Source organism: Microcaecilia unicolor, chromosome 7, assembly GCF_901765095.1.
Source record: "Microcaecilia unicolor chromosome 7, aMicUni1.1, whole genome shotgun sequence".
Classification (NCBI taxonomy): domain Eukaryota; kingdom Metazoa; phylum Chordata; class Amphibia; order Gymnophiona; family Siphonopidae; genus Microcaecilia; species Microcaecilia unicolor.
The window spans coordinates 224,053,163-224,079,966 of record NC_044037.1 but is presented as its reverse complement, the minus strand read 5'-3'; the positions used below and the strand labels follow the sequence as shown (position 1 = coordinate 224,079,966).

Sequence of the window (26,804 nt, the reverse complement as noted above, 5' to 3'; positions counted from 1 at the left end):
ATAGTTGTGAATGAAGGCTCATGGTATCACATCCACTCCATGCCACACTCAGAAGCCCAAAGATAGGAGCAAGAGAAAACTGGCAGGCTCACCACCCAAAAATAAATGCCACTGAAGGCACTTCCCCCATTCAATTGAAATTCAAACAGCAAGATTTGAAAATTAAACACCTCTCTGTGAGAAAACTAACACTTAAAAAAATACACCAGTCAGACAAGGTGGTGAAGACACAATTTATATGGGCAAGAAAACAGGAAACGACATTAAAAACAGTTTCAAAATCACAAAAAGGTACTCTGTACACACAGCCCTCAAAAAGCATTGACAAGAAAGGGTTATACAGTTTTCTTTATAGGGTTATATAGCCTCTTTCCACTTATCTCTTCTTTCTGTCTCTGTCAGTCTCGTAGTCTTTGTGATCATAGCTCTCTCTGTAGTCCCTTCTCTCTCTGGCTTGGACCGTGCTGTGGCTTTTGTGTCTCTGGTGGCCATGTCGTTCTTCACTACGGCTTCTACTTGATCTGTTTCTTACTTGTCTTTGCCTGGATCTACTGCGACTCCTGCCAGAACTGCTTCTCCTCTTGCTCCCTCTACCATTCCCCTCACCCCTCTGGTCCCTGCTACCACTCCTGCTCTTACAACCAGCACTGGCGCTGTATTTGTCACCCTCTCTAGAACTCCTCTCCCCACTGTACCTTTTCCTGCTTTTGTCCTTGTTACCTTGGCTACTGGAAGGCACTTCATAAAGTTTTTCTTGCTTAAAATTCCTTGATTTGCCTTCGGAATCATTGCTGCTTGCTTCTGAAAGGAGGGCTGCCCTTTTCTTCTTGTCATTGCTGTCACTCTCGCTGCTGCTCCTCGAGCTCTCACTGGAGGAAGAGGAAGATGAGGAGCTATGGCTCTTATGCTTCTTGTGCTTCCTTTTCTTTTTCTGCTGCTTTTTCTTTTTTTTGTTCTTTTTCTGTTTTTCAAGGCGATCTAATTTCCTAGTTGCGAAATTGAAAAGGTACAATATTAATGACAATTTTGTTAGATAAATAACAGTAGCATAGTGCTGGCCTGCTGAATGCTTCCTTATCTGGGGACAGGAGGTACTATAAAGTTGGTTTTGCTTTTGCCTGTTTTCTCAAGGTACTTAGCCCTTACTATGAGCAAAGCTGAAATGGCATACAACATAATAGCTAATTAAATCAAGTAAAAGCAAAAAAAAAAAAAAAAAAAGAAGTGTTAAGTATTAACATGGAAAAAAAATCTTTGATTTCTACTGTCAGTAGAAAAAAATGCTCATGAAAGGCAACATGGACACTGCATGAATACAGTGTGTGTACTCTCCAGTAACTAACAGGTCATCACTTTGCAATTTAGAATATTTACCCACCAATTCTCATTTTCCCATTTTAGTGAAAAGGATAGAATGGTGGCTAAGAGCAAGTTAGTACCTTGTAATAAAGGCCAACATTTTTATCCCACTTTGTGTTGCACATACATTTTTGAGTCTAGAGCCTTGAGACAAGGGTTGTGCACTTCTGGAAGCAATAATAAAAAAAAAAAGGTCCAATTTCTGAGTACCTAAGAGGCCCTTTTGCTAAAGCTTAGTGCACGCTAATGCACATTAGCTTGCACTAAGGGCCACGGGGCCCATAGGTATAAAATAAGATGCGCAGCATTCAGCACACGCTAATTCCGTTAGTGTGCATAAAAGGACTCCTATGTTATGTAAATTAACTTAATTGTCAGAAAACAAAATGTAAATGTTGATGGAGCAGTGCTCTCTCTGGGAAGGAGGGCGGGGTCTGACAGCTGAGCCACAGACCAGGAGAGGCAGAGCCTTGTGACCAAGCAGCAGAGGCAGGTTAGGTACCATAGATCTTCCTGGGACTACCAGCAGCACTCCAGCCTATGGGTGAGACCTGGGGACATTGTGGGGAAGAGGAATAGGAAGGAGAACTAGTAATGGGATAGGGGGGTATATCACATAAGCTAAGTATTTAGTTAGAAATATTGTGCTGTGATAGGCACCAGAAATTGAATGGTTAGTTGATTTATAAGCCTTATTATATACAAGAGACACTTGTTCTTTAAATAATTGTGTTTCATGCAGTTTAATACTGCCATTGTTTAATTATACTACCGGTATTTACCATAAACTTAATAGATTTAATATTTTTTAGTTAGCCTTGTTCATAGTCACACTTGTTTTAGAATTTTCCTGGAGGAAAGGGACAGGGCAAGACTCCTTGGGCCCGGCAAGGCTTCCAGTGGCAGGCAGGTAGGCAGAAGGAAGCTGCATTGGTTTTGTGACATCTCCTGCTCGTGTGCTCCAGCCAGAATCCATCATGCTAACGTGTTGTTTTCTCTGCTGCTGCAAGTCCTCTACCGTGGCAGGAAGAGGATCTGCGGTGGCAGAGAAGAGTTAACGCGGTTAACACAATAACCCAGGTCCTGTGGCTGGCAGCACACACAAGCACGAATGCAGCGACAGGAGAGAACAAGAAGATGCTGAGGATTAAGGAATAGAGTGGGGCTGAGAGTGCACACACAACTGAGTTAAGGACTGTGAGAGCCAAAAAAAAAAACAAAAAAAAAACAAAACCACCAACCACACAACACAGTGGCACTTCTGGTGGTTTCAGTTTCCCCATCTCAGGGCCTCGGGCAAGAGAGCACAGAGCAGAGGCGGCAGCTGTCCAAGCCATCATAGAATCTGCCCAGACAGAGCCACTCTCAGAGCGTCTTTGTACAATGGGCTGTGCCCTTCTCAACGTCTTCAAGATGACTACAACTGAGGCAGTAAACAAGTAGCAGTGAGATCTCTGAATTTAAAGGCAACTAATTTGTGGGGAGGGAAGGAATTTAAACTAAAACAACAAATATGTATTTATTTATTACTAGTAAAAAAGGCCAGTTTCTGAAACCAATGAAACGGGCGCTAGCATGTGTTTTTTTTTTGTGTGCGTGTGTATGTGTCACAGAGTTATTTTGTGTGTGTGTGTGTGTGTGTGTGTGTGTGAGGGTGCGGTGTGTGTGCAGGTTGTTATGTGTCTTTTTTTGTTTTGTTTTTTGCTTGGGGGTTGGGGGATGTGCTGTGCTGGCAAAGTGGGTTGGATTGGTGTGTGGCTTTGAGGGTGTGTTTGGTTTTGTCTGTCAAGGAGGTTTGTGGAGGGGGGTCAGCCTTTGTTGAGTGTTGGTTTTTTTTTTGTGTTGTGCCGAGGTAGCAGTGTTGTTTTAGATGGGCGGAAGGTAGAGGAGCACGTTCTTTGTCTGTCGGTATTTTTGGCCGTTTCAGGGCTGCTGTAGGGGAATGCTGGAAGAGAAATGTGTTGTTGGAAGCAGCGCCATCTTTTTCCATTGGGCTGGGGTTCTGGGTATCCTGGAGGTGGGTGACGGCTTGCCTGAGGACGGGGATGGTTGTTTTAAGTTGGCAGAAGGGAGAAGAGCACGGTCTCGGCCCGTCGGGGGGGGGGGGGGGGGGGGGAATCCGGTATGTTTGGTCCATTTCAGGACGGCTGCAGGGGAATGCTGGAACATTTATGCGCTGCAGGAATCAGCGCTGTCTTTTTCTGGGTGCTCGGGGAATCCCCGAGGTGGGAGACAGCTTGCCTGAGGCTGGGGATAGTTGGGCACGTCCTTGGCCGCTTCAGCAAAAGGGGAAAAGGAAGGGGGTGGGGAGTTACCTGCAGCCTCCTGAGAAACCATGTATTCTTTGTTTGTTTTGTATTATTAGTTTGCATTTCTGTTGAAGAAAGAGTGGATGCCTTTCAAATGATGGAGGTGGTGCGTCGGTGTGCGGTTGTTTCATTAGTTTGGCAGCCAGTCTCCAGCGATTCCTAGGCAGGGAAGGAGTACTCCTCCCCCTTCCTTGGTCGCTGTTTGCTGCTGGCTGGGTCGCGGGTAATCCTTCCAGCTGGGCCGCAGCTTGTCCTGTTCGCCCATGTCCCAGATGGTGATGGGCACGTTGTTTTCCGGCTCCTCTGACTCTATGTCAAGCGATCCCAAATATAGTCTGTGCTATAGGCCCTCTGGCACTCTTCAGTACAGGCATTAGGCATTTAAAAATTTCTCCCCCCCCGGTCTATTTTTGCACATACCCACAGCAGGAATATTCTTCTCTCGTTCCAGCGGTGGTTCTGTGCTCTCCGTGCTGCACAGATAATGAGCCATTCTGCTGGGGAATGCTCCTCCCTTATTGTCACGTAGTTTCCTCTGATTGGTCCGTCTTACGTTGCCTAGTGTTGCTTGGGAACGGTGTTGTGATGGTCCTGTGTGTTTCAGAATGTTGAGGGTGTTTTTTCTGATTGGTCCGACATGCGAGGGCGGGGCAGAGAGACATAATCAGTGTTGTGGCTTCACCACCATGAATCCATGAACCCTTCAGTGAGTGACTGAGTGACTTCAGAACGTTGTCTTCAGAATGTTGAGGGTGAGTTTTATTATAGTAGATTACATTGTATCCCACATTTTCCTGCATAGCAGTAGGCTCAATGTGGCTTACAGGTTCCGGAGAGGAGTACTAGCTCCAGGGATACATACAGAGTGGAATACAGAGTAAAAATAGGTTCAAAGTGGCTGATAAGGTTCCGGAGAAGAGAATACACATTCTGGTGGGCAAATACGGAGGTCATATAAAATAATGAGTAGAGTGGAATGGGTAGACGTGAATCGATTGCGTACCCTTTCCAATATAATTTGTGGGGCGGGGAAAGGGGAGGCAGACAGCAAGGAGGAGAATTTTTTTTTTTTTTTAGTTTTCACACAATGCAACTGCAATTTTGTTTGGAAATGGTATGAAATGTAATATTTAAACCCTGTTCTCAATTAAACATGATGCTGCAGCCTGTCTCTTTCTATATAATTATTACAATATATACAATTATGATCAAAATTTTTACTTTTGACTGATGATGGGGGGGGGGGGGGGGGGGCAAGGGGTGGGGTTCTTAAGATTGCTTGCCCCGGGACCGGCTTTGTCTCTCAGCGGCCCTGGAAAGGGAAGGAAATCCCACCTACTAATGCCCTTTTTCTGCAGCTAGAAGCATCAGGTGCCAAGCATTCAGGGACCAACAGAGCCTGCACAAGGGGATCTCCCACCAAACAGCTTGGATTAGGGGGTCCCCAGCCAGTCAACCCCAGACCCGAGAATCCCACAAGGAGTTGCCTTATGATTAGAACAGCAGGCTAAGATCCAGGGAAGTCCGGTTTGAACCCTACTGTGACACCTCGTGACGTTGGGCAAGTCACTCAACCCTCTATTTCCTCAGGTACAAACGTAGGGACAGGGAAATACCTACTGATACTGAATGTAACTTGCCCTGAGCTATAACTGAAAAAGGCGTGCGCTAAATCCAAACAAACAAAACATGCCTGATTGCACACTGTGGTTCTCTTAAAACCAAGACTACTTGCAACCCTCAAGGGCACCTCTGGATTAGAGCCATGCTGCATATCCAACACCAGAAGGCCACAGCGTGGAGAAAAGGACTGGGGCTGTAAACTTAGGCCAACAGGTTGGCACAGTTCTAATACTGCACTGCCACTACATGACTGGCAGAGGCAAATGCAGGGAACTGGCCTTATGTTTTCATGTTGATTTTACTGCCAATACCGCTGCTGGCCCGCTGCTGACCGGCTACAAGAAGGTGAACATTTTTAACACACAAAAATCACGAAGTAATAATGATAAAATGTCAGTATCATCAACACAGCTTAAGGTAATTAAATGCTGTTTAATTTTAATAAGTATGATGACTAAATATGTAAAATTTCTCACTGAAATTCAAAGCGATTGCTGAGAAAACTGCAAAGGGTTAGGTCTTTTTTTTTTTTTTTTGCCTCATCCTGTATTATTCTCTCATAGTCCATATGATGCTTTCCACTCTCACTTGTTTTTCTTAAAGAAATATTTCCTTTTTTTTGAACCAACAATTTCTTCCAGCTTTGTATTTCCAATTTAAAATCTGAACTTGGACTAAGATTTGGTGCTATAAAGCTTTAGGATTTTCCCCGTTATACCCCCTTGTGTAGAAATTGTGTGTTTTACGCCTGTAAAATGTATTGGATATTTTCCTGTCTAAAATATGTCTGACGTGTATTTCTCCTGTTTGGCCAGCAGATGGTGCATGTTTATGCTTAAAGCTGTTACAGAAGACCGACTTTTTTCTTTTATTTGGGACACAGATAGTAGGAAATGCCTATAGTGATGTAACCAGTTTTTATTAGAAACTTGACTGTTCTGGGCTCTGATAGGCCTGGAGGTTTGAAATTACCCAGCAGTGGCTGGCTGTTGCTTCAGTTTCAGCCTGGGAGAAAAGAGAGAGCGAGCTCTTTGCTGAAGCCCTGTAAAAAACAGTTCTATTTGATAACTGGTGAAAATCTATATATGTCCTGATCTCCCTTGGTACTTTCTAGGAAGTATGCAAGTGTTTAGTTAGTGTTATAATTGATACATATTTCAGTTACCTGTTATTGTTTGCCAATTGCACTATTTTGTTCCACTGTTCAATATTTTGTAAAGAGAACAAACATAATTGTTTGTGCACCCTGTTTGTCTGGGGATAGACACTAAGTGGCCGCAGGGTATCCCCAGGCAGGTGCCTAGGCATTTGACACCCTTCCACACATCTAGTTTGATCACTGCATTGACAGGCCTCGGCCAGGGGCCATATACCGAGCAGCGAAATAGGAGCAGTAGCGCTAGAGCAAAAAAAGTAACCTAATACAAAAAATAAAGCTCTAGTAACAACTTGCGTGCTTATTCATAAAATGCTGCTGTTAGATGCTGGTTGTTGGAAAAAGAAGAAAAAATATGACGTTTTTTTGCCCAATGATAGAATTGTGGCGTGTGTTATAAGAGTAACATAACCGCGCACTAAACCTTGGGTATTTTACCCACAGTTTCTGAGGGCTTTTTCTTCATTTTTTGAATAAGCACGCAAGTTGTTACTAGAGCTTTATTTTTTGCCATATACCGAGCACCAGGGCTCAGGACCCTGAATCTGAACACTAGCAGAGATCTTTATGCAAGGGCCATGATTCTTACCCTTCTCTTCCACTTCCTCACAGCAATATTATAGTTCCCAGCCAGGAGTCCATTTTATAGTCATCTTTCCCTCCCTCCTAGCCCCTCCTCTGCCAACACTTTTGTCCTCCTATTACCTGCACAGGTTCTCTGCCATTCTCTCAGTGCTTCCTTCCCATCTCCTATTCTATGAATCAGTCTCTCTCTCTCATTTCCAGGACCTCTGTAAGCACTTCTCCCCCTTGCTATGGCAGGCCAAAAGCAGCAAGCCCATCTATTCTACTGCTGCTGCTCTCTGCTTCCCCTGCACCTCACAAGTTAGTAGATATTACTTAGGTCAGCCAATCAAATGCAGAGGGAGGCAGGAACAGTAGAAGAGGAGACACAAGCACTTCCTCCTGCCTTCCCCTGCAGCATGGAGCTCTCAGCTCCTGGCACAGGGGAGCACAGGAGAGAACACTGGGGGTGCTCAAGCACCCACAGAGTTAGTGCCTATACCTATGTGGCAGTGCAGCCACTGAATCAGCTAACAAGTAATATCTACTCAATAGTAATCTTAGAATACAATACCTCAAAAGTTTTTGTTTTTGCTTGGTTGATAGCGATTTCAAAAATTCAACCTCTGGGTCCTCTTCTTCTTCTTCACTTGCAACATATTCCTAGGCAAACAGAACAGAGTTCAACAGTTACATAACATAGTAGATAACGGCAAAGACCTGTACGGTCCATCCAGTCTGCCCAACAAGATACTCATAGCATAAGGTATGATGCGATACTACATATGCATACTTGATCTTGATTTGTCCTTGCCAATTTTAGGGCACAGACCATAGAGGTCTGCTTGACATTGGCCTTGTTCGCCAACTACTGAAGCTAAATCTGTCCAGCCATGATCAGGGCACGGACTGTAGAAGTCTGCCCGGCACTGGCTCTCTCAATTACTGGTGTTGCCATCTAATCAGTGCTAAGCTTGTTTGGTTCCATGCCTTCCACAGAGAATTCCTTTGTATTTATCCCATGCATTTTTGAATTCTGTTGCTGTTTTCATCTCCATCACCTCCTGTGGAACAAGTACTTCCTGACATTATTCCTGAGTCGGCCCCCCTGCAATCTAAATTCGCGCCCTCTAGTTCTACACCTTCCCTCTTCTGGAAAAGGCTTGTTTGTATATTAATACCTTTCAAATATTTGAATGTCTATCATATCACCCCAGTCTCTCCTTTCCTCCAGGGTGTACATCTTCAGGTCAAGTCTCTCCTCATACGTCTTGTGGTGCAAACCCCATACCATTGTTGTCACTTTTTTCTTAACTACTTAAAGTCTTCATGCCCTTAGCAAGATGCAGCCTCCAAAACTGAACACAATACTCCAAGTGGGGCCTCACTCCCTACCCGTACATATCGGACTCTCACCGCCTAACACATACGTCTCCTTAAGATTGTGAACATTTCTAAATGCATTCTCTTTTGTCTATTGAGAAATGCCTTGTTCAGGCATGTGGCTTTCCCCCATCCACTTTCCCCTTTCTGTCCTGAGCCTGGGTAGAGAGGCAGAATAGCAACCCCCCCCCCCCCCAGACAATGGGGGCCACCCCAGAGGTCTCCAAGGGCCACCATTGGCCCCAGGCCTTGCACTGAACAATTCCATAGTTAAAGTAGAAATTTGGCCACTTTTTTTTGTGTGTGTGTGGGGGGGGGGGGGGGGGGTGGCAGTACCAATGCACAAACTTTGACCTGCTAGCCTGGCGTAAAATAGAGAATGTCTTGTATATGTGGGAGAAAAAGCATAGCAGAATACAAAAATTAGTGTAGTTCACATTAACACTCAGGCACTTAATGTAATAAACCACAGCAGTTAAGACTAGAAACAAAGAACAGTGTAAAAGGTTACTCTATACTACAGCTTCATTTAGAACATACAGTTTAGGGAGTAGATTTGTAAACTATGTAGGATACATCATGATGAATAAAGTGCTTGGGATACAGTTTGTGTGAAAGATACTATGTGTTAACATTTATCCCATCACCACTACCCCTTAATTCTCTCTCCTTCTTTGCTGCCATTCTTCCAAACAATTTTCCAGGATCAGCTAGCAAGCAACAAGCAGTGGCATAGACTGGAACCATTAACTCTGGAATATTTGCAGTCTGTCAACCTCAAATGCAATGTGATTTATATAAAAACAGAGTTTAAACAACCCAAAGTAAAAGTCAGTCAGGTCAGTTGTTTCCATTTTGTCCCTCTGCTGCAATAAATACTCCTCCATTCTCCATTTGTCATTCTATGGATCTGCATACTGCAAACAATTGGTGATTCATAAGCAATCAAATTTAAATACACAGATATTTTCAGCTTATCAATACTAAAAAGTGTTACCTGAGATGGATCATTTGCGGTCAAGTTTCTCCCCAGCACGTTCCGTTTCAGCGCAAACCCACTGTTTCTCATCTCCGCTATTAGCTCCAAGGGGTGCACTGATTGTCCTGCTCACACACACACACAAAAAAAAAAAATCACAGTTTGAATGTTTCAGTTATCTCTCGCTACCTTTTCTCCATCTCCATAGTAGGAATTCAGCTGAAGCTTTGTTAAGAAAGATCACACCTAAATCAACTCAATAATCTTCTGCTGAGCAAATCATCAGATATGATTTTCTAAAGTAGCAGTCTGGAGATTCAGAATACAAAATAATTGAATTTTTCTTTAAAAGGGAAGGAATTCTTTCCTTATGCAACTTTCTAATATTGGAAATGATATAGTTCGGCAACGTCAGGCTGAATGTTTCGGATTACACACAAAGGGCAGAGAGAAACCCTAGTGGCACCATATGCTCATCTATAGTCTCTTTCCCTACCACCCGGAAAAAAGAAAAAGGGGAAAGCGCTCTCTGTGACTTCTTATGTTCAAAGCTGTGCTTTCAATACTGTTATTCCTTGTTCCCTATTTCAACTAAAACACACTGACTCTCCATTAAGTCAGCAGGAAACAAAGTGCCCAGAAACCAAAACCCTGCAAGGTGATAGTTTCCTGACCACTTTCAATTCCTGGAACTGCAATGACACAGTGTATGTAAGTATCTTTGAGGTTTCCAGCTATTGTTTTCAGCAGCAACAGAGGGTCTAATACTGAGCCAGCACAGTGACTATTTAAATGCTGGTGCTGGAATTTAAAATGAACATGGAGTGGAGGAGTGGCCTAGTGGTTAGGGTGGTGGACTTTGGTCCTGGGGAACTGAGGAACTGAGTTCAATTCCCACTTCAGGCACAGGCAGCTCCTTGTGACTCTGGGCAAGTCACTTAACCCTCCATTGCCCCATGTAAGCCGCATTGAGCCTGCCACGAGTGGGAAAGCGCGGGATACAAATGTAATAAAATAAATAATATTCAGTGCCGCTATACATAAATATGTATAAGCGATCACTACTATGTATTATCCATTTAGTGTAACCCTAATTCAGGGTTTTTTTCACATGGGATTACTAAAAAACTATCAAAGTAAGTGCCTTCACAAGCTTTGTGCTCTTCTCAAAAATGCTTGATAGTGCTTCCCTCTATGTATTCCCACCATGTGTTAACCACCACTAGAGATAGAGTTATTTTGTTACGTAGTAACATAGTAGATGACGACAGAGAAACACCTGCACGGTCCATCCAGTCTGCCCAACAAGATAACTCATATGTGCTACTTTTTGTGTATACCTGACTGATTAGTATCTGCCATTTTCACGGCACAGACCATAGAAGTCTGCCCAGCACTAGCCCCGCCTCCCAACCACCAGCCCTACCCCCACCACCGGCTCTGCCCCCTAATCTCCGCTAAGCTTCTGAGGATCCATTCCTTCTGAACAGGATTCCTTTATGTTTATCCCACACATTTTTGAATACTGTTACCATTTTCATCTCCACCACCTCCCGCGGGAGGGCATTCCAAGCATCCACCACTCTCTCCGTAAAAAATACTTACTGACATTTTTCTTGAGTCTGCCCCCCTTCAATCTCATTTCATGTCCTCTAGTTCTACCGCCTTCCCATCTAAGGAAAAGGTCCGTTTGCGGATTAATACCTTTCAAATATTTGAACGTCTGTATCATATCACCGCTGTTTCTCCTTTCCTCCAGGGTATACATGTTCAGGTCAGCAAGTCTCTCCTCATACGTAATGCAAATCTCATACCATTCTCATAGCTTTTTTTGCACTGCTTCTTTTTACATCCTTAGCAAGATACGGCCTCCAAAACTGAGCACAATACTCCAGGTGGGGCCTCACCAACAACTTATACAGGGGCATCAACACTTCCTTTCTTTTGCTGGTCACACCTCTCTCTATACAGCCTAGCAACCTTCCAGCTACGGCCACCGCTTTGTCACACTGTTTCGTTACCTTCAGATCCTCAGATACTATCACCTCAAGATCCCACTCCCCGTCCGTACATATCAGACTCTCACCGCGTAACACATACGTCTCCTGTGGATTTCTACTCCCTAAGTGCATCACTTTGCATTTCTTCATATTGAACTTTAATTGTCAAACTTTAGACCATTCTTCTAGCTTCTGCAGATTCTTTTTCATGTTTTCCACTCCCTCCCAGGTGTCCACTCTGTTACAAATCTTAGTATCTGCAAAAAGGCAAACTTTACCTTCTAACCCTTCGGCAGTCATTCACAAATATACTGAACAGAATCGGCCCCAGCACCGATCCCTGAGGCACTCCACTACTCACCTGTCCGTCAACCAGTTCCTAATCCAGTTCACCACGTCAGGTCCTATCTTCAGCATGTCCACTTTAAGAGCCTCCTGTGGGGAACAGTGTCAAAAGCTTTGCTGAAATCTAAGTAGATTACGTCTATAGAACATCCCTGATTCAATTCTTCGGTCACCCAGTCAAAGAATTCAATGAGATTCGTTTGGCACGATTTCCCTTTGGTAAAACCATGTTGTCTCGGAACTTGCAATTTATTGGCTTCTACATAGCGGTTTGCAGCATCTTTCAGTCTCACAATTCCCTTTTTAGTCAATTCTCCTTTCACTAATATACCTGAAGAAATTTTTGTCACCCCTCCTTACCTTTCTAGCCATTTGTTCTTCCGCTTTCGCCAGACGTCTCTCTCTCTTGGCTTCTTTCAGTTTCATCCGGTATTCCTCTCCATGTTCCTCTTTCTGTATTTCTGGAAGGCCAACTCTTTAGCCTTTATTTTCTCAGCCACTTGCTTGGAGAACCATTTTTCTCTTGTTTTTATGTACTCTCCTTACATAAAGGTTTGTGGCTCTATTTATAGTTTCTTTCAGCCTGGATCACTGCCCTTCTACTTCTCGTATGTCCTCCCAGCCCATCAGCTCCTTCCTTAGGTATTCCCCCATTTTACTAAAGTCAGCTTGCTTGAAATCCAGGACTTTGAGTTTTGAGTGGCTGCCCTCCACTTCAGCTGTCATATCAAACCAAACCATTTGATGGTCACTGCTGCCCAGGTGGGCATCCACTCTGACATTTGACACACTATCTCCATTTGTGAGCACCAGATCCAGCATCACTCCCTCCCTCGTGGGTTCCGTCACCATTTGTCTGAGCAGAGCACTTTGGAAAGTATCCATGATCTCTCTACTTCTTTCCGATTCCGCTGATGGAACCTTCCAATCTACATCCGGCAGATTGAAATCTCCCAGCAACAGCACCTCTTCTTTCCCAACTTTTGAATATCCGCGATCAGATCTTTATCTAATTCCTCCAATTGTGTCGGAGGTCTGTAGACAACACCCACGTGGACAGATGTTCTATCATCTCTTTTTAAGGTGATCCATCGCTTCTTCCTTTCCCCAGGCCCGTCAATTCAGTCGCTGCGATATCATTTCTCACATATAGAGCTACTCCTCCACCTTTATGACCATCTCTATCCTTCCTAAAAAGATTATAGCCTGGTATGTTTGCATCCCATTCATGGGAAGCAGTGAGCCACGTCTCCGTGACTGCAACAACGTTTATGTCTGCCTCCAACATCAGGGCTTGAAGGTCATGAACTTTATTGCTTAGACTGCGAGCATTTGTGGTTGTCGCTTTCCATCTACATTTCCTGGTATGTTGTTTCAACATTAGTGATTTGGGGGTGTCTTTTCTCTTTGTGTACCATCATATCTTTTTGTTCCACCTTCATTGCTTTTTCTTCCGCCTCAGTTCTATTTTCAGGAACATCACAGTGCTGTAATGGAGCAAAAGAATTCTGTAGAGGAAACACTTGTGAGGGCGGATGCTTCTGTGTCACATAACGAAGTCTGCCTGAGCCTACCGTGAACCATCTATTCTTAGGTGGTTTTATCCTTTGAGACAGTGGTAAGAATTTGGTATGATTCTGTGCAGTCCTATGTTATGCAGGTTCCCTTCTTTAGAACTCATTGGCTATACAATTCCATGCTATTTCTAGCTATATCACAATTCGTAAAGCTTTGAAGACTTGGTTGTTTAAAGACAGTTACATACTAATGTAGTACATGATGGCAGATAAAAGACCTGTACGGTGTATCCAATCTGCCCAACAAGATAAACTCATTTTACATGGTATGCGATATGGTCTCTCTTAGGTTTAAATTTAAAGACACATTTTATTTTTATAGCCCAAATGCCTCACAGTTTGATGCGGGTTACATATAAAGCAACTGGACAAACCAGGAAATACAATTACAAATTAATAATTTAAAACTAATACAATAACTCCCTTCCATAATTCAGAAACAAACATGTCTTAAGCAATCATCTGAACTTAATGCCTGATAAGCAAGCAAAGAATCAATACATTTCTTTCTTACTTTACCCATTTATACGTGGAAAAGAAAATAAATTTATTGATCAAGTAACACAAACTATAGTTGACAAAACAAAACTTGTCAAATAAAATGGAGCTAAGTCATAAGAAACCTTATACATCAAACATGATAGCTTAAGTATAACTCTTGCAACTTCTGGCAGTCAATGAACTTTGGAATGATATATTGACAGGTGATCAGAACGTTTAAAAAAAATAAATCAACCTCAACACTGTATTCTGAATAGTCTGTAACTTTCACATTAGAACTTAAGAACAGCCTAAAGAGCTAAGCAACAAAGCCTGAACCAACAACCCAAATTGATGGTCCTCAAAATATTTATGAATACAATGTAATTTACGCATAAGAAAAAATGTTTTCTGAACTATCTTACTAATTTGAATCTCCAAAGAGCCCATAGAATCCAAAAGCACCCCCAAACTCCTCACAGAGGAACAGAATATATATATTATATAAATACACACACACATATACATATACATATATATATATATATATATATATATATATATATATATATATATATATATATATATATATATACACATATATACACATATATACACACATACATTTTTTTTCTATTAGCTCATCTTGCGGGTTATGCAATATTTATATATTTACTTCCCTTTTTATTGTAAACCGCTTTAACACTATTGTATTCAGTGGTATATCAAATCAATACATCAAATCAAATATATTTCCTACCACATGCTCCATCCTATTGTCATACCCTATTTCTGTTAGGCTGGTTCTTAGTGATTTGGATTTGTGTTTCATTTTCTTTGGGTGTAAATTCTACTGTGAAACCTAGAGAACAAACTGTATAGCTTTCTTAATGGTTGTTATGTATGGTGATGACCAACGACTGAACCCTGTAGTTTGCTACTGGTTGTCATGTGTACTGCCCCCTAGAGATGAAGTATGGCAATACATGTTGTCTTGGGACACCAGCACCCTTAGGTAAACTGTAAAATCCATCCTTTGAAGTTTGTTAACAGTAACATTTAAATGTTTATATATCATCATACTTAGTTTCATTTTATTATTTCCAAACCAATGGAACATTTACAAGATTGCATCTATGTACCTCTGACTTGGAGAGGAAAGGGGAGAGGCTGTTTTCATGGATCAAACACATATGCTGAAGGACTAGAAAGAATTCCATAAGCCACATTCTTTATGTCTCCTTTACCTGTTACAGATATAATTGATCTGGTTCAATCTCTACCACAGCCCTAGCATTGTTAAGGGTTGATTCTGTTTGCTAACATTGTAACAGTCTCAACATGCGTTGGAATGTTTTACATGTTTAGAAACTAACCTTATTATAAAAACCTTTTATTAAATTTAAAGTAATAACTCAATGCTAGGAAAAACAGTAAAGCATGCCTTTGAATATTACTATCAAAATAATTTAGCTGTTGGTGAAAATTATTCATATATTCCAATTTTTTATTTTAATCCTGAAAATATTAATGTTCAAAGCTTTTGCCCTCAACATGAATTTCAGTAAAGAGTGGCTGTGCAGATTTAAAGCCTCATTGAAGTACCACACAGAGATACTTTATGAACATTAATGGAATCAGGGAGGGAGCAGGGAGAAAGAGGGCATGCAAGTGTTCAAATCTTTTTTACTACACACAAGTTAAAATATATGTAAAATACATTGATGAATGAACGATGGTTTCGGAATACGATAAAAGGTAAAAAGGTAGCTCACAGCATTGTTGCATTAAGTTACAAAGGAGAACATAGAAGTACAAAAACAGGTAGATAGGGGGAGAGAAAAGGAAATGGAATCCGCCTAGAGCAGGGGTTCTCAACCCAGTCCTCGGGACACACCTAGCCAATCAGTTTTTCAGGATTATCCACAATTAATTTGTAAGAGGTTCAAAGTAGATAACAAAATTCAGAAGTAAAATGAATAACTGAAAAAGTAAAAATAAGAATTAACATTAAAATTTCTTTAAAAGAGGTCTTCAAATTCTTTCAGAAATGAAAATGTTGGATGAACGTAAAACAGACGGAAGAGATAACCAAAAATGAGGAGCTTTTAAACATAACACCTGAAAAGGACGGTAAGAACAGATGAAATGGGTCTCTAGTTCCAACACTGTGAGTTGAGGGAAATGAAAAAAAAAAAAAAAATTAACGAATGTAAACTGGAATAGAATCATCAAACATTTTAAATTTTATATAAGCCAATCTGAACAATGAGCTTGAAATGGTAACCAGTGAAGAGAAGAGAAATGAGAGCTGCCGAAGTACTATCAGATCTTTTAAGTCCCAGAATAAACTTGGGGCACCACAAAAGCAGAGGACCATGTGTCACTACATAGAAGAGAACCAGCAAAAGGAGTAATCATAAAATGCATTTTCACTCCTGCATGTTGCACCGCATGTCTTCTAGGATTTGCATCATTTTAAAGACGGTTATCCTGACCCCCATTTCCATCAGTGATTCTATATACAGACCCGATGCAGGCTTTATGCCGAAACACAGTACTGTGTCGGGTTTTGAAAAATAAAGATTTGGGTCATTGTAATTCTCATCCTCTGGTATTTTGTGGAAGAGCCCTGCTACCTTCACTACTCCTTTTGCCAAAATAAATGTGGCCATTGTGTTCTGCAAAATCTGAAGCTCTGAACAAAGTCTAAAGCTAACAGACAGATACAGAATGTTACAATAATCAAAGTGAGCTAATAATGGCAAATTTGTCAAAGTTTAAAAAAATATAACCTGCATTAATATGGATTACCTGAGGTTCAAAAGAAAGGGTAATGTCAAGAATAAAACCAAGAACCTTAGAAGTTCGTTCCACATTTAAGGGTAGATCTTTAGAAACAACTAATATATCTGGGACAGAATTAACATTCCAATCCAACCAAAACAATTTAGTCTTGTCAGCATTCAATTTAAAGCCATGAATAGAACTATAGTACTGAATCACAGGAAGCAACCTTAGCTGAGAGGATACTCAACTCATCGCTGACGGGAATCAACAATAACGTATCATCTGCATAAGAGTAATATTTCACACCCAGTGATAAAAACCCAAATTTATCTGTGTTATATGGACATTAAGTGCCCTGTTTACCACAGGAATATATGAGTGTCTCTAGCGTTAAAACGCGCTAAAAATGCTAGTGCACCTACAGAGCTGCTTAGTAAACAGAGACCTAAATAAAATAGGTGACAACAGAGACTCCTGTGGAACTCCACAGGGTATTTATTTATTTATTTATTTGCATTTATATCCCACATTTTCCCATCTATTTGCGGGCTCAGTGTGGCTTACAATACATTATGAGTGATGGTAATACAATTAGTTGCAGTAAGATTATGGGTTACATTGTGAAGAGTTAGGGGAAGACAGAGTAAATTCAGGATGTCATATGGGGATAGAACAGCGGAAAGTAACGGTAGGGGAATTGAGAGGGGGAAAGACAATACCAAGGGAATATAAAGGTCTAACAATTTTATCTGTGGATAGAGTTTTAAGAGTGGTGATGATGTGGGGGAAGAGAGTTCAGAAGATATTGTATTGATGCGTATCTGTAATTGTGTATAGACTTCATGTGTTTTGATCCTTGCAGTAGATTTTCTCAAAACCAGGACTCCAAAAACACCTCTTTCATTTTAACTTTATTATGTCTGCAGTAGTGAGATCAAACTGAAGTAAAATATGTGCTATACCCTTAGCCAAAAAAGCCCTGGCATCAGAGACGAGTGCCAGCAGGGCCAATTACCTGCTATGGAAGGATTGAAACCCAAACTGTAACAAACTCAAACATCTGTGCTTATCTAAACAAGAACTCAATTGGAGAGCAACAAACTCTGAAAGTTTAGATAAAAGAGGAATACTGGCTACCAATCTAAAATTAGCTGGAAGAGTGGGATCCAAATTAAACTTTTTAAGAATAGAAATGAGAATAACCCCACCCAGCTTTGAAGGATAATGACCCTATTGTAGTAAAGACTTCACATAGGATGTGAGCCAGTAAATAATTAGAAGTAGTGGAGATTTGATAAGATAGGAGGCACAACTGTCCAGTAAACAAGATGAAGCCGAAAGCTTATGCAAAAAAATGCTTAACCTCATCATTACTAACCAATAAAAAAGTATTCCAAAATCTATCAGCTGGAATGACTGGATGAGTCACAGAAGCAGAGATAGGGGGCATTATGTCCCTGATTTTTACTATTTTATCCAAAAAATGTGAAGTCAAACAGGTGGATGGAAGACATTCCTCATTAAGATCAGTCACGGTACTTGGAACTAGATTTCTAAAAAGACCATAGAGTCACTTAGAAGAGGAAAATGCACCCTCTATAAGAGAAGAACAACATTTTTTCACTTTATAATTCTTTTCCAATCCTCCTCTTGGCATTACAAATTTTGAGACCAGCGCCAGCGATGTTCTATGCGCCGACAAGCTGTTTTTAATTTCACCAACAAGCATATTTTCAAAGCACTTAGCCTTCCAAAGTTCCATAGGTTTCTATGGAACTTTGGAAGGCTAAGTGCTTTGAAAATATGCCTCCAAGTCATGTGTAGACCATTTGGCCTTATGATTTGATGGCATTTTTTTCCTTATTAGAGGAGCTAACTCATCCCTACTTGAAGAGAGTGTGTTATGCCAACTGGTATAAGATTGCAACTGGTCAGAAAAATCAAATTCTAAATCAAGAAATTGCAAAATCCTCATCAGACTGAATCTTTCTTCTTGTCTGTGTTCATTTAGATTGTAAGCTCTTTTGAGCAGGGACTGTCTTTTCTTCATGTTAAATTGTGAAGCACTGCATATGACCAGTAGCGCTATAGAAATGATTTATAGTAATATAGTAGTAGTAGTCAGTACAGAAAGAGGACATGATCATAAGTACTAAGAGAAAGTGTAAATTCAGACAAAGTGATCTGACCAGGGAATCAGGGACCAATTAACATCAGAAATATAAAAAGCTGCAGAATCAAAGGAGGGGGCAAAGAAGTCTAGACAGTGAACCTTCTCATGAGTAAGTTGATGATGATTAAATGTTAAACCTACAGTATCTAAAATAGCTGAAAACGAAACTACATCAGGCATTGGGCAGTTGGAGGCACCCCGCTGGCTCTCTCGCTCCAGAGGAAGCACAAAGAGGAAGGATTTCTTTGACTGGTGGGGCTTCGGCACCCCCACCAGGCAAAAGGTATGATATCTAATGTGGGGGTGGGGGTGAACAAGAAATGCATCCCCCCCCCCATCCCCATGGACTGCTGGCTATGCCCTGCAATTAAAAATTAAAAATGCAGCCTTAGTTGTTTATAATAGTTTTTAGCAGGGGTCACGTGATGCTCTGAAGAGAGGAAGACGTGGTCCCGCGTCCTCCTAGGCCCTGGCTCCTTACTAAGCATTAAAACTCTGGAAAAATAGCGAAGAAAAGCCTCAGCAACTATATACTGGCAGAGAAAGTCTTTATGGACAAATATCTAAACTCGCCAGCGCGTACGATGGCGAGTAGAGGACCTAAAAAAGACAAGGACAAAACGAAGGCGCCAAGCGGAGCGGATGATGGGCAGCACGCGAGCGGAAGTGCGCCCTTCACGGCGGAACAACTGCAGCAAATTACCGAGGCAGTAAGCGCAGCAATAGACTCAAAACTGGAGAAACTATATACACAGGTCTCTAATTTGGAGGCGAAGCAGATCGATACCGCGCAAAGAACAGGAGAGCTGGAGCGCCGGGTATCAGAGATAGAAGATTCAGCGGGGCCTACGGCGCTCAAGCTCCAAAACATGGCTGCCACAGTGGAAACTCTGAAAGAGAAGCTAGACGACCTCGAAAATAGGTCGCGACGGGGAAATCTGCGGATAGTAGGACTGCCAGAAACTGTAAATGACAGACTGCTTTCATCGGTCTTAGAAACATGGCTATCAGAGGAATTTGCGCTGTCTGACAGCGCAGGGAAACTTTGTCTCGAGAGAGCACACCGCATTGGTAGGAGACAAGATGGACGACAGTCTCCGCGGACAGTAATAATAAAAGTGCACAATTACGTGCACAAAGAGGAGATTTTGCGCGGATTCAGACAGAAGAGAAATGAGTTACGGTATGAGGGGCATCCTGTGCGCATATTCCAAGATTACTCGGCAGCCCTACAGGAAAAGCGTCGACGATTCACGCCATTATGCCATAAATTGCACGAGCGGCAAGAAACATTTATGCTACTATATCCTGCAACTTTGAAAGTAAAGCAGGAAGGAAAGTGGAGAGCATTTAATGACATACAGGAGGCACAAAAGTTTGTCAAAGACCTGGAAGAATCTGGACAGACTGCGGCGCGAACCCCAGACAAAGGATGATTGGTTATAACTGAGAGTCATTAACAGAAGGTACAGTTGTCATCACATGGAGAGGCTAATAATGAGAAACGGACATGATAATTTCCAGAGTTAAAAAAAAAAAAAAAGAAAGTTAACATTCAGGGGAGCGGGAGGGGGGGGGAGGAAGCGGGAAGCCCCATACGCCCATCAATGTTAATGGGACAAGGTTACAGGGATAGGTTTCAGGGGGGAGAGGGGGAATGGGAGATGGGGATGGGGGGAAGGGAGGGGTATGGGGGGAAAGGGCAGATAGGCACACAAAATGGCAATGATGAGTGGTGGAGCGTAAGGGATAGGAAGAGTTGGAGGGGAAAGTTGGTGCAGTGGCAGAGACTAACATGGGGAATTCTTAGGGTGGGCCATGCGCGAAAATACAAAATTTCTGGGGGGAGGCTGGGACCCCTGGGAAAGAAATATACTGGAATCTTAGATATCTTAATTATGTGGGAGAATACAGGCTAAGTCACCAAAGGGAAATACAAGACTGATATCGTGGAATGTGGGCGGGGTCACTTCCCCAGTAAAAAGGGCAAAACTTTTGGGCGCCCTGAAACGGCATGGGGCGGGAGTGGCCTGCCTACAAGAGACGAGACTTTCCTTAGAGGAACATAAGAAATTGCACAGGCACTGGGTAGGTGAGGTGTTTTGTTCACCAGCGGTGGGACGACGTGGAGGAGTGGCGATCCTGATAAGTAAACATGTGGCAATACAGGCTAAACTACTGTTTGCAGACACTGAGGGCCATTATGTAGGAGTACAGATAAATCTGCAAGGGAAAAACTACCTGATAGTAACAGTGTATGCCCCCCAGACTGGTGGAAAGAAATTCTTTGAGGATCTCTTTGCACAGTGCCAGAGACATGGAACAGACCCCATAATAGTGGCCGGGGATATGAATCAGGTTTTAGATCCCCTGTTGGATAGAACGGGGCGCACACGGGAAGGGAAGACCAGTGGGGCTGGAATACTGGAGACCTTCTGTGATGGACTGGGCTTGGTGGATCCATGGAGATTGTTACACGAGGAAGAGCGTGATTTCACGCATACCTCGAGGGCACACGGAACCCAGTCCAGATTGGATTACATCCTGGTGTCACAACAGTTGTTTGGGCGGATAGTGGAGGCAGAGATAGGCCCAGAGGAAGTGTCAGACCACGCCATGATCTGGGTAGACGTGGAGGCCCAGGCCTACTATCGTGCACTTGGGGGGTGGAGATTCCCGGCATACCTTTATAATTCCCCTGAATTCACTGATTACCTCATAAAAAAGTGGGAGGAATTTGCGGAACATAATGAACAACATGTAGGGACCCCGGGCCTATATTGGTCTACGGCCAAAGCCGTAATGCGAGGAGAGGTGATTGCGTTTGTCAGTAGGAGGAATCGCAGGATAACGCAGAAGATAGTGGAGCTAGAAAGGCAGACTAGATCGGCTAGGAAAAGATATGCGAGCAACCCTACTAAGGACAAGTTAGAGGCTCTGACGGCAGTACGGGTAGAGTTAAATAGCCTGTTGCATGACAGGTACTTGAAAGCAACAATAGTTCGTAAATATAATCTCAGTCGTTATGGAGACCGGCCAGGGGGTATGATGGCACGATTAATCAAAGGAACCCGTAAGCAGTCTATAGTTGCTAGGCTGCGAAGCCCGAACGGGATGTACACTTCTAGGCCAGAGGAGATTGCGGAGATACTCAAACAGCATTTTGAAAGTTTATATTCAGAAGAGAGCCGGGGGTCGGAGATGCGCGATAAGATCAGAGCATACTTGCACCGGGCGCGGCTCCCACAGTTAGAACAAGAACAGATAGATTTTCTAGACTCCCCCCCGAGCACTAAGGAAGTGATGAAGGCTATAAAAGCATTAAAGATGCACTCGGCTCCGGGCCCGGATGGGTTTTCCGGAGAATTCTACAAGATACTTAAAGTACAAGTGTTAGGCCCATTGATGAGCTTATACGAAGAGGTGACTGCTGCGGGACAGTTCCCCAGACATGCTAACGAAGCGCTTATTAGCTTAATACAGAAGCCAGGGAGAGATGCCACAGACCCAGCGGCATACAGGCCAATCTCGTTAATAAATGTGGACATAAAAATTTTGTCACGGGTCCTGGCGGAGCGGTTGGCGCAAGTGTTACCATCTATAATAGGAGGTGAGCAAGTAGGCTTTGTCCGAGACAGGCATTCTGTGCTTAATGTGAGGAAACTGATAGCAGCCATGATAGAGGCTCCCGAGAAGACACCCAAGGGTATTGTTATTAGCCTAGATGCAGAGCGCGCTTTTGACAGGGTGGTGTGGCACTTCATGTATGAGACCTTACACTGGATTGGAATGAGGGGATGGGCTGCAAAAGCTGTACAGGCGTTATACACAAATCCGAGGGCAAGATTAGTAATAAATGGGGTCCGGACTGCAGAGTTCCAGATCATGAAAGGAACAAGACAGGGATGTCCACTTTCCCCCCTACTGTTTTTGATAGTATTAGAACCGTTATTGTGTAATATTAGGAAAGCCCCGGGGATTAAAGGAATGCAGGCGGGAGGAGAAGAAATAAAATTATTAGCATATGCAGACGATTTGCTGCTGTTAGTGGATGACCCGCAGCGATCAGTGGCATGTTTGTTAAGAGAGATTGGGCAGTATGGGGATCTTTCGGGTTTTCGTCTAAACATGTCTAAGTCTCTGGCACTCCCAATACAAGATTCTACTAGAAGTACCTGGGAAGGTCCCTTTCCCTTTAAATGGGCAGAAGGAAAGTTGAAATATTTAGGGGTGGAAATACCAGTGAATTTGTCCATGTTATATAAAGAAAATGTACGGCCACTGTTAGCAGATGCTAGGCGTCTGATGGGTATCTGGAATGCATGCCCCCTTTCCCTGTCAGGGCGCATAGCCCTATACAATATGATAATAGCCCCTAAGTGGCTATACAGGTTTCAGATGCTGCCGCTGCACCTGCGAGGGCGAGAAGAAAGGGAGTTAAAGGTAATTTTGAGGAAATTTCTATGGTATAATAAACGCCCAAGACTCCCCTTGGAAGTACTATATAAACCCAAGACACATGGGGGCATGGGCCTGCTTAATATTAGATACCTTACCATTGCGTGCACCATGAGGCATGTTAGAGATTGGCTGGCGGGTAGCAGTCAATTCACGAACACGCAGTTGGAAGCCTCACTCACACCTGGCATACACTTAAGCTGTCTGCTACACACCATAAAGAAAACACCGGCAAAACCGCCAAATATGAACTGGTTCATACGCTCAGCTAGGGCAATGTGGAGATGGCTGTGCCGCAGACATGACTTCTCAGCGGCGGCTACCCCTTTCATCTCACTGTCTTTGAATCCTGAATTCCCGGCAGGGACAATGGGGAAAACATTTGAGATATGGAAGAAGAAGGGCATCTGTTATCTATACCAACTGTTGAATGAAGAGGGACAACTTAGGTCACTTGCAGAGATACAGAAAGAATTTGACTTGCCATTTGCAGACTACTATGCGTATGCTCAGGTTAAACATTATGCACATTCTCTGGGAGCGTTTAATTTAAGCGAGGATGTGCAGGACATGCTTTCGACCGCACTTACACTGCACTCACAAAATACAGTGCCTCTCCGTTTTCACCATAAGCACCTCTTAGATACAACGGAAGACATTGATTACTGTACAATGGCAGAGAGCTGGACACGAGAGCTCGAGACAGAAATTACAACAGAGATGCTCCAGAACTTTCTGCAATCTATTTTGCACAGGATCCCCTTCATTAGACAGTGGGAACGGCAGTATAAGTTTGCTACGCGAGCATTTATAGCTCCGATAAGAGCGCGGAAGGCAGGATTTGGAACAGGAGAATGCCCTAAGTGTGGAGCAGACATGGCAAGCCTGGGACATATGTTCTGGGTCTGTCCGAACATTAGACAGTTCTGGATACAATTACTGACAGATATCGGATACTGGTGGAAGCAGAAAGTAGTGGTTAATCCATTGATTTTGTTTGATGTGTTCACAATGAAGAAGCCCATACCATCTGGATATGTTGGATTTTTACAAAAAGCAGTTGCGATTGGGAAAACAGTAATTTTGCTCAAATGGAGGGAAGAGCAAGCACCCACAAAAGAGCTGTGGAAGTCGAAAATGACAGAGCTATTACACTTGGAATTATGTGGATATACTCCTTATGGTGGAGGGAAGAAAGACCCGTCCGCTTTTAGGAAGGTCTGGGAGAGATATTGGAATACACTTCATCCCATGTCAAAACGGAGAATTATGCAAAAACTGGACAAAAAAGACCAACCCAGGAATGTAGAGAAAGACGGTGGAAGACACCTTGACCACTCAGCCATTACGAGTTAGGGAGGGAGGGAGGGGGTGGGAGTGAAGGGACTAAGGGGAAGATAGGGGGTAGCAGGGGGGGACGTGTAAGCTTAGCAGAGGATGATTTTTTTTTTTTTTTTTTTTTTAGAAGTGATTACGAGGAGGAAGGTGCATTTCTATTTGCTCTGCAGTACATTTTGTTTTGGTATCATTTAGAATGTTTGGCAAATATAGAATTGATACTGGATGTGAGCTAGGCAGTAGGGGGGAGGGAGGGGGAGAAAAATTAAAACTGTTTAATGATTCTTAGTCACTGGTAGGAATTATTGTATTGTATACCGAATTGACTTGTTGTTAAATTTCTGCTAATAAAAAAAAAAAAGATTTAAACATAGTTTTTAGCAGATTTCCATGATTGTCTAGAATCTTTAGTTTTTAATTTACACCATTGGTGTTTGAGACATCTACATTGTTTTTGTTTTAATAGGGAGGCATTAAATCACAAAAGTTTTAGGTTTATGAGTGAAACATATATACAAAGGAGAAATAGCATCTAAAGGTGTCTTGTACTATATGTGCCCAAAAGACCATCATTTTTTGAGGTGCATTCTCAGTATTTAGCAATTGAGACAATCCTAGACCAGGAACTCTTCATGGCTAACTTTTTCTCTAGATTAAATCTCAACCTAGTCGTAGAAGTTAACCATTTCCAATGAAGAGTGAAATCCAGTTGGTCTGACCAAGGAACAGGACTCCATTTCGCATCTTGAGGATAGAATTCTGATAATCTAACAGATGACCTTTTTTCATGAGTTACAAAAGACTGGGGGCATTGAAAACCAAAAAGCAATCTAGAAAATCACTAAGCTCTTTTACATTATGATAAATGCAGTTTTCTAAGTGGAAGATGTGATTAACATCTTCCACAAGTATGCAGTTGTTTTGTTTCATAATACACAAACAAAAATCAAAATACTGATTGGATCCATTTAGTACTGTATAGGATCTTCACTGCCATACTCTGGACAAGTTATAATCAATGAATCTGGTAGGATGGAAGACCAACTAGCAAAGAGTTAGAATAGTCTAATCTATTCAAAATTAGCGCATGAATAAGGGCTGTTAGTGTTATCATCAAGGTAAAGTCTTGGAAAATCTGGTCTCTGAGTATAAAAAGAACATGCAACTGATCATGACAGTTGTGTTTTGAGAAGTTTAACTTACAGTCTGTCATAGCCACAGAATGAATGGAATCTGAGTAGTAAACCACTACTTTTGTCACCTACAGTATTAGTCAATCGCTTCCTAACAGTTAGATTTCAACAAAACCTGAAATCTAATTCCATCACCTCCAGTACTCTCCCATGATTCAACTCTCTCATCATCCAATCAAAGGGCAAGACCTATACCTCTAGTAAAGCCATACTCCCTGGGATCCTGCAATCTACTAGATTACAGAAACTGCGCTATCCCATTTTAGTCCTCTTAGTCCCTTACCAATTTTATTACATTTCATCTTTGCTGTTACAGCAATCTTCCAGGTGGGTTGCCCTTCATTAAAAATTTTTTTATTGTTTTACAAGTTGGTTAAGCACAAAGATATAAAATATATTGTCATTGTCAATTTTTATACACTATAAAAAAATAATGACACTGCAGTTTACAATACAATATTAAATGTAACGCAAAAACAAGCAGTGAACACACTAGACTGTTAAATAATCTAACAATGAGTGTAAGGGTCATCTGGTCTCCATGATTTACTTCCCCATGCATACCGCAGAGCCCAACTGAGCTCTGGCTTTCTCTTCACAAATAACAATCCTGCATGCTTCTCTCTAGCTTTCATGAAGTCCATTACTAATTTTACCTCCAACACTTATGCCAAAAATCGGAAGCATCTAGAACACTTATTTAGGAATATTGCTTCACATTACTGAGTCTACCCCCTTCAAGAATCACAGCATCTGTGTTATTTCGTTTTAGACCAAGCATCACATTCTCATTGCTCTTATCATATACTGTCTACCGTTATAACAAATCAGAAAAGTTGGAAATCAGGGGAGGGGAGGGGGATTATAGGGGTGAAACCAGTGGTGTGCTGGTAAATCTTTAACAGGCTCTCTCCCCGGTCCAACTCCGTGCCCCCCCCGCCCTCCCCCCAAATTGCAGAGCTGGCTATATCGAGGGAGAGAGCGGGGGGGGGGGGGGGGGGTCATGCATTACTGAGAATTTTTTTTTTTTTAATGCTTCCAGGTTCCAATCTAATTCAAGTTTAACGTGGGATAAAA

At 42.3% G+C, this 26,804-nt stretch overlaps 1 protein-coding gene across 1 annotated transcript in view; it reads right to left on the bottom strand.

Annotated features, from left to right (window-relative positions):
• Positions 1-214: 214 nt before the first annotated feature.
• The window catches only part of CIR1 (corepressor interacting with RBPJ, 1), a 69,064-nt gene continuing 42,474 nt past the window's right edge, over positions 215-26,804 (bottom strand). Inside the window, exons 8-10 of the mRNA XM_030209119.1 lie at positions 9,392-9,498; positions 7,586-7,674; positions 215-986 (exon numbers count right to left, since the gene is read on the bottom strand). Of these exons, the coding sequence (XP_030064979.1) occupies positions 377-986; positions 7,586-7,674; positions 9,392-9,498 (806 nt within the window). The 3' untranslated portion in view covers positions 215-376. The remainder of the gene's footprint in view (positions 987-7,585; positions 7,675-9,391; positions 9,499-26,804) is intronic.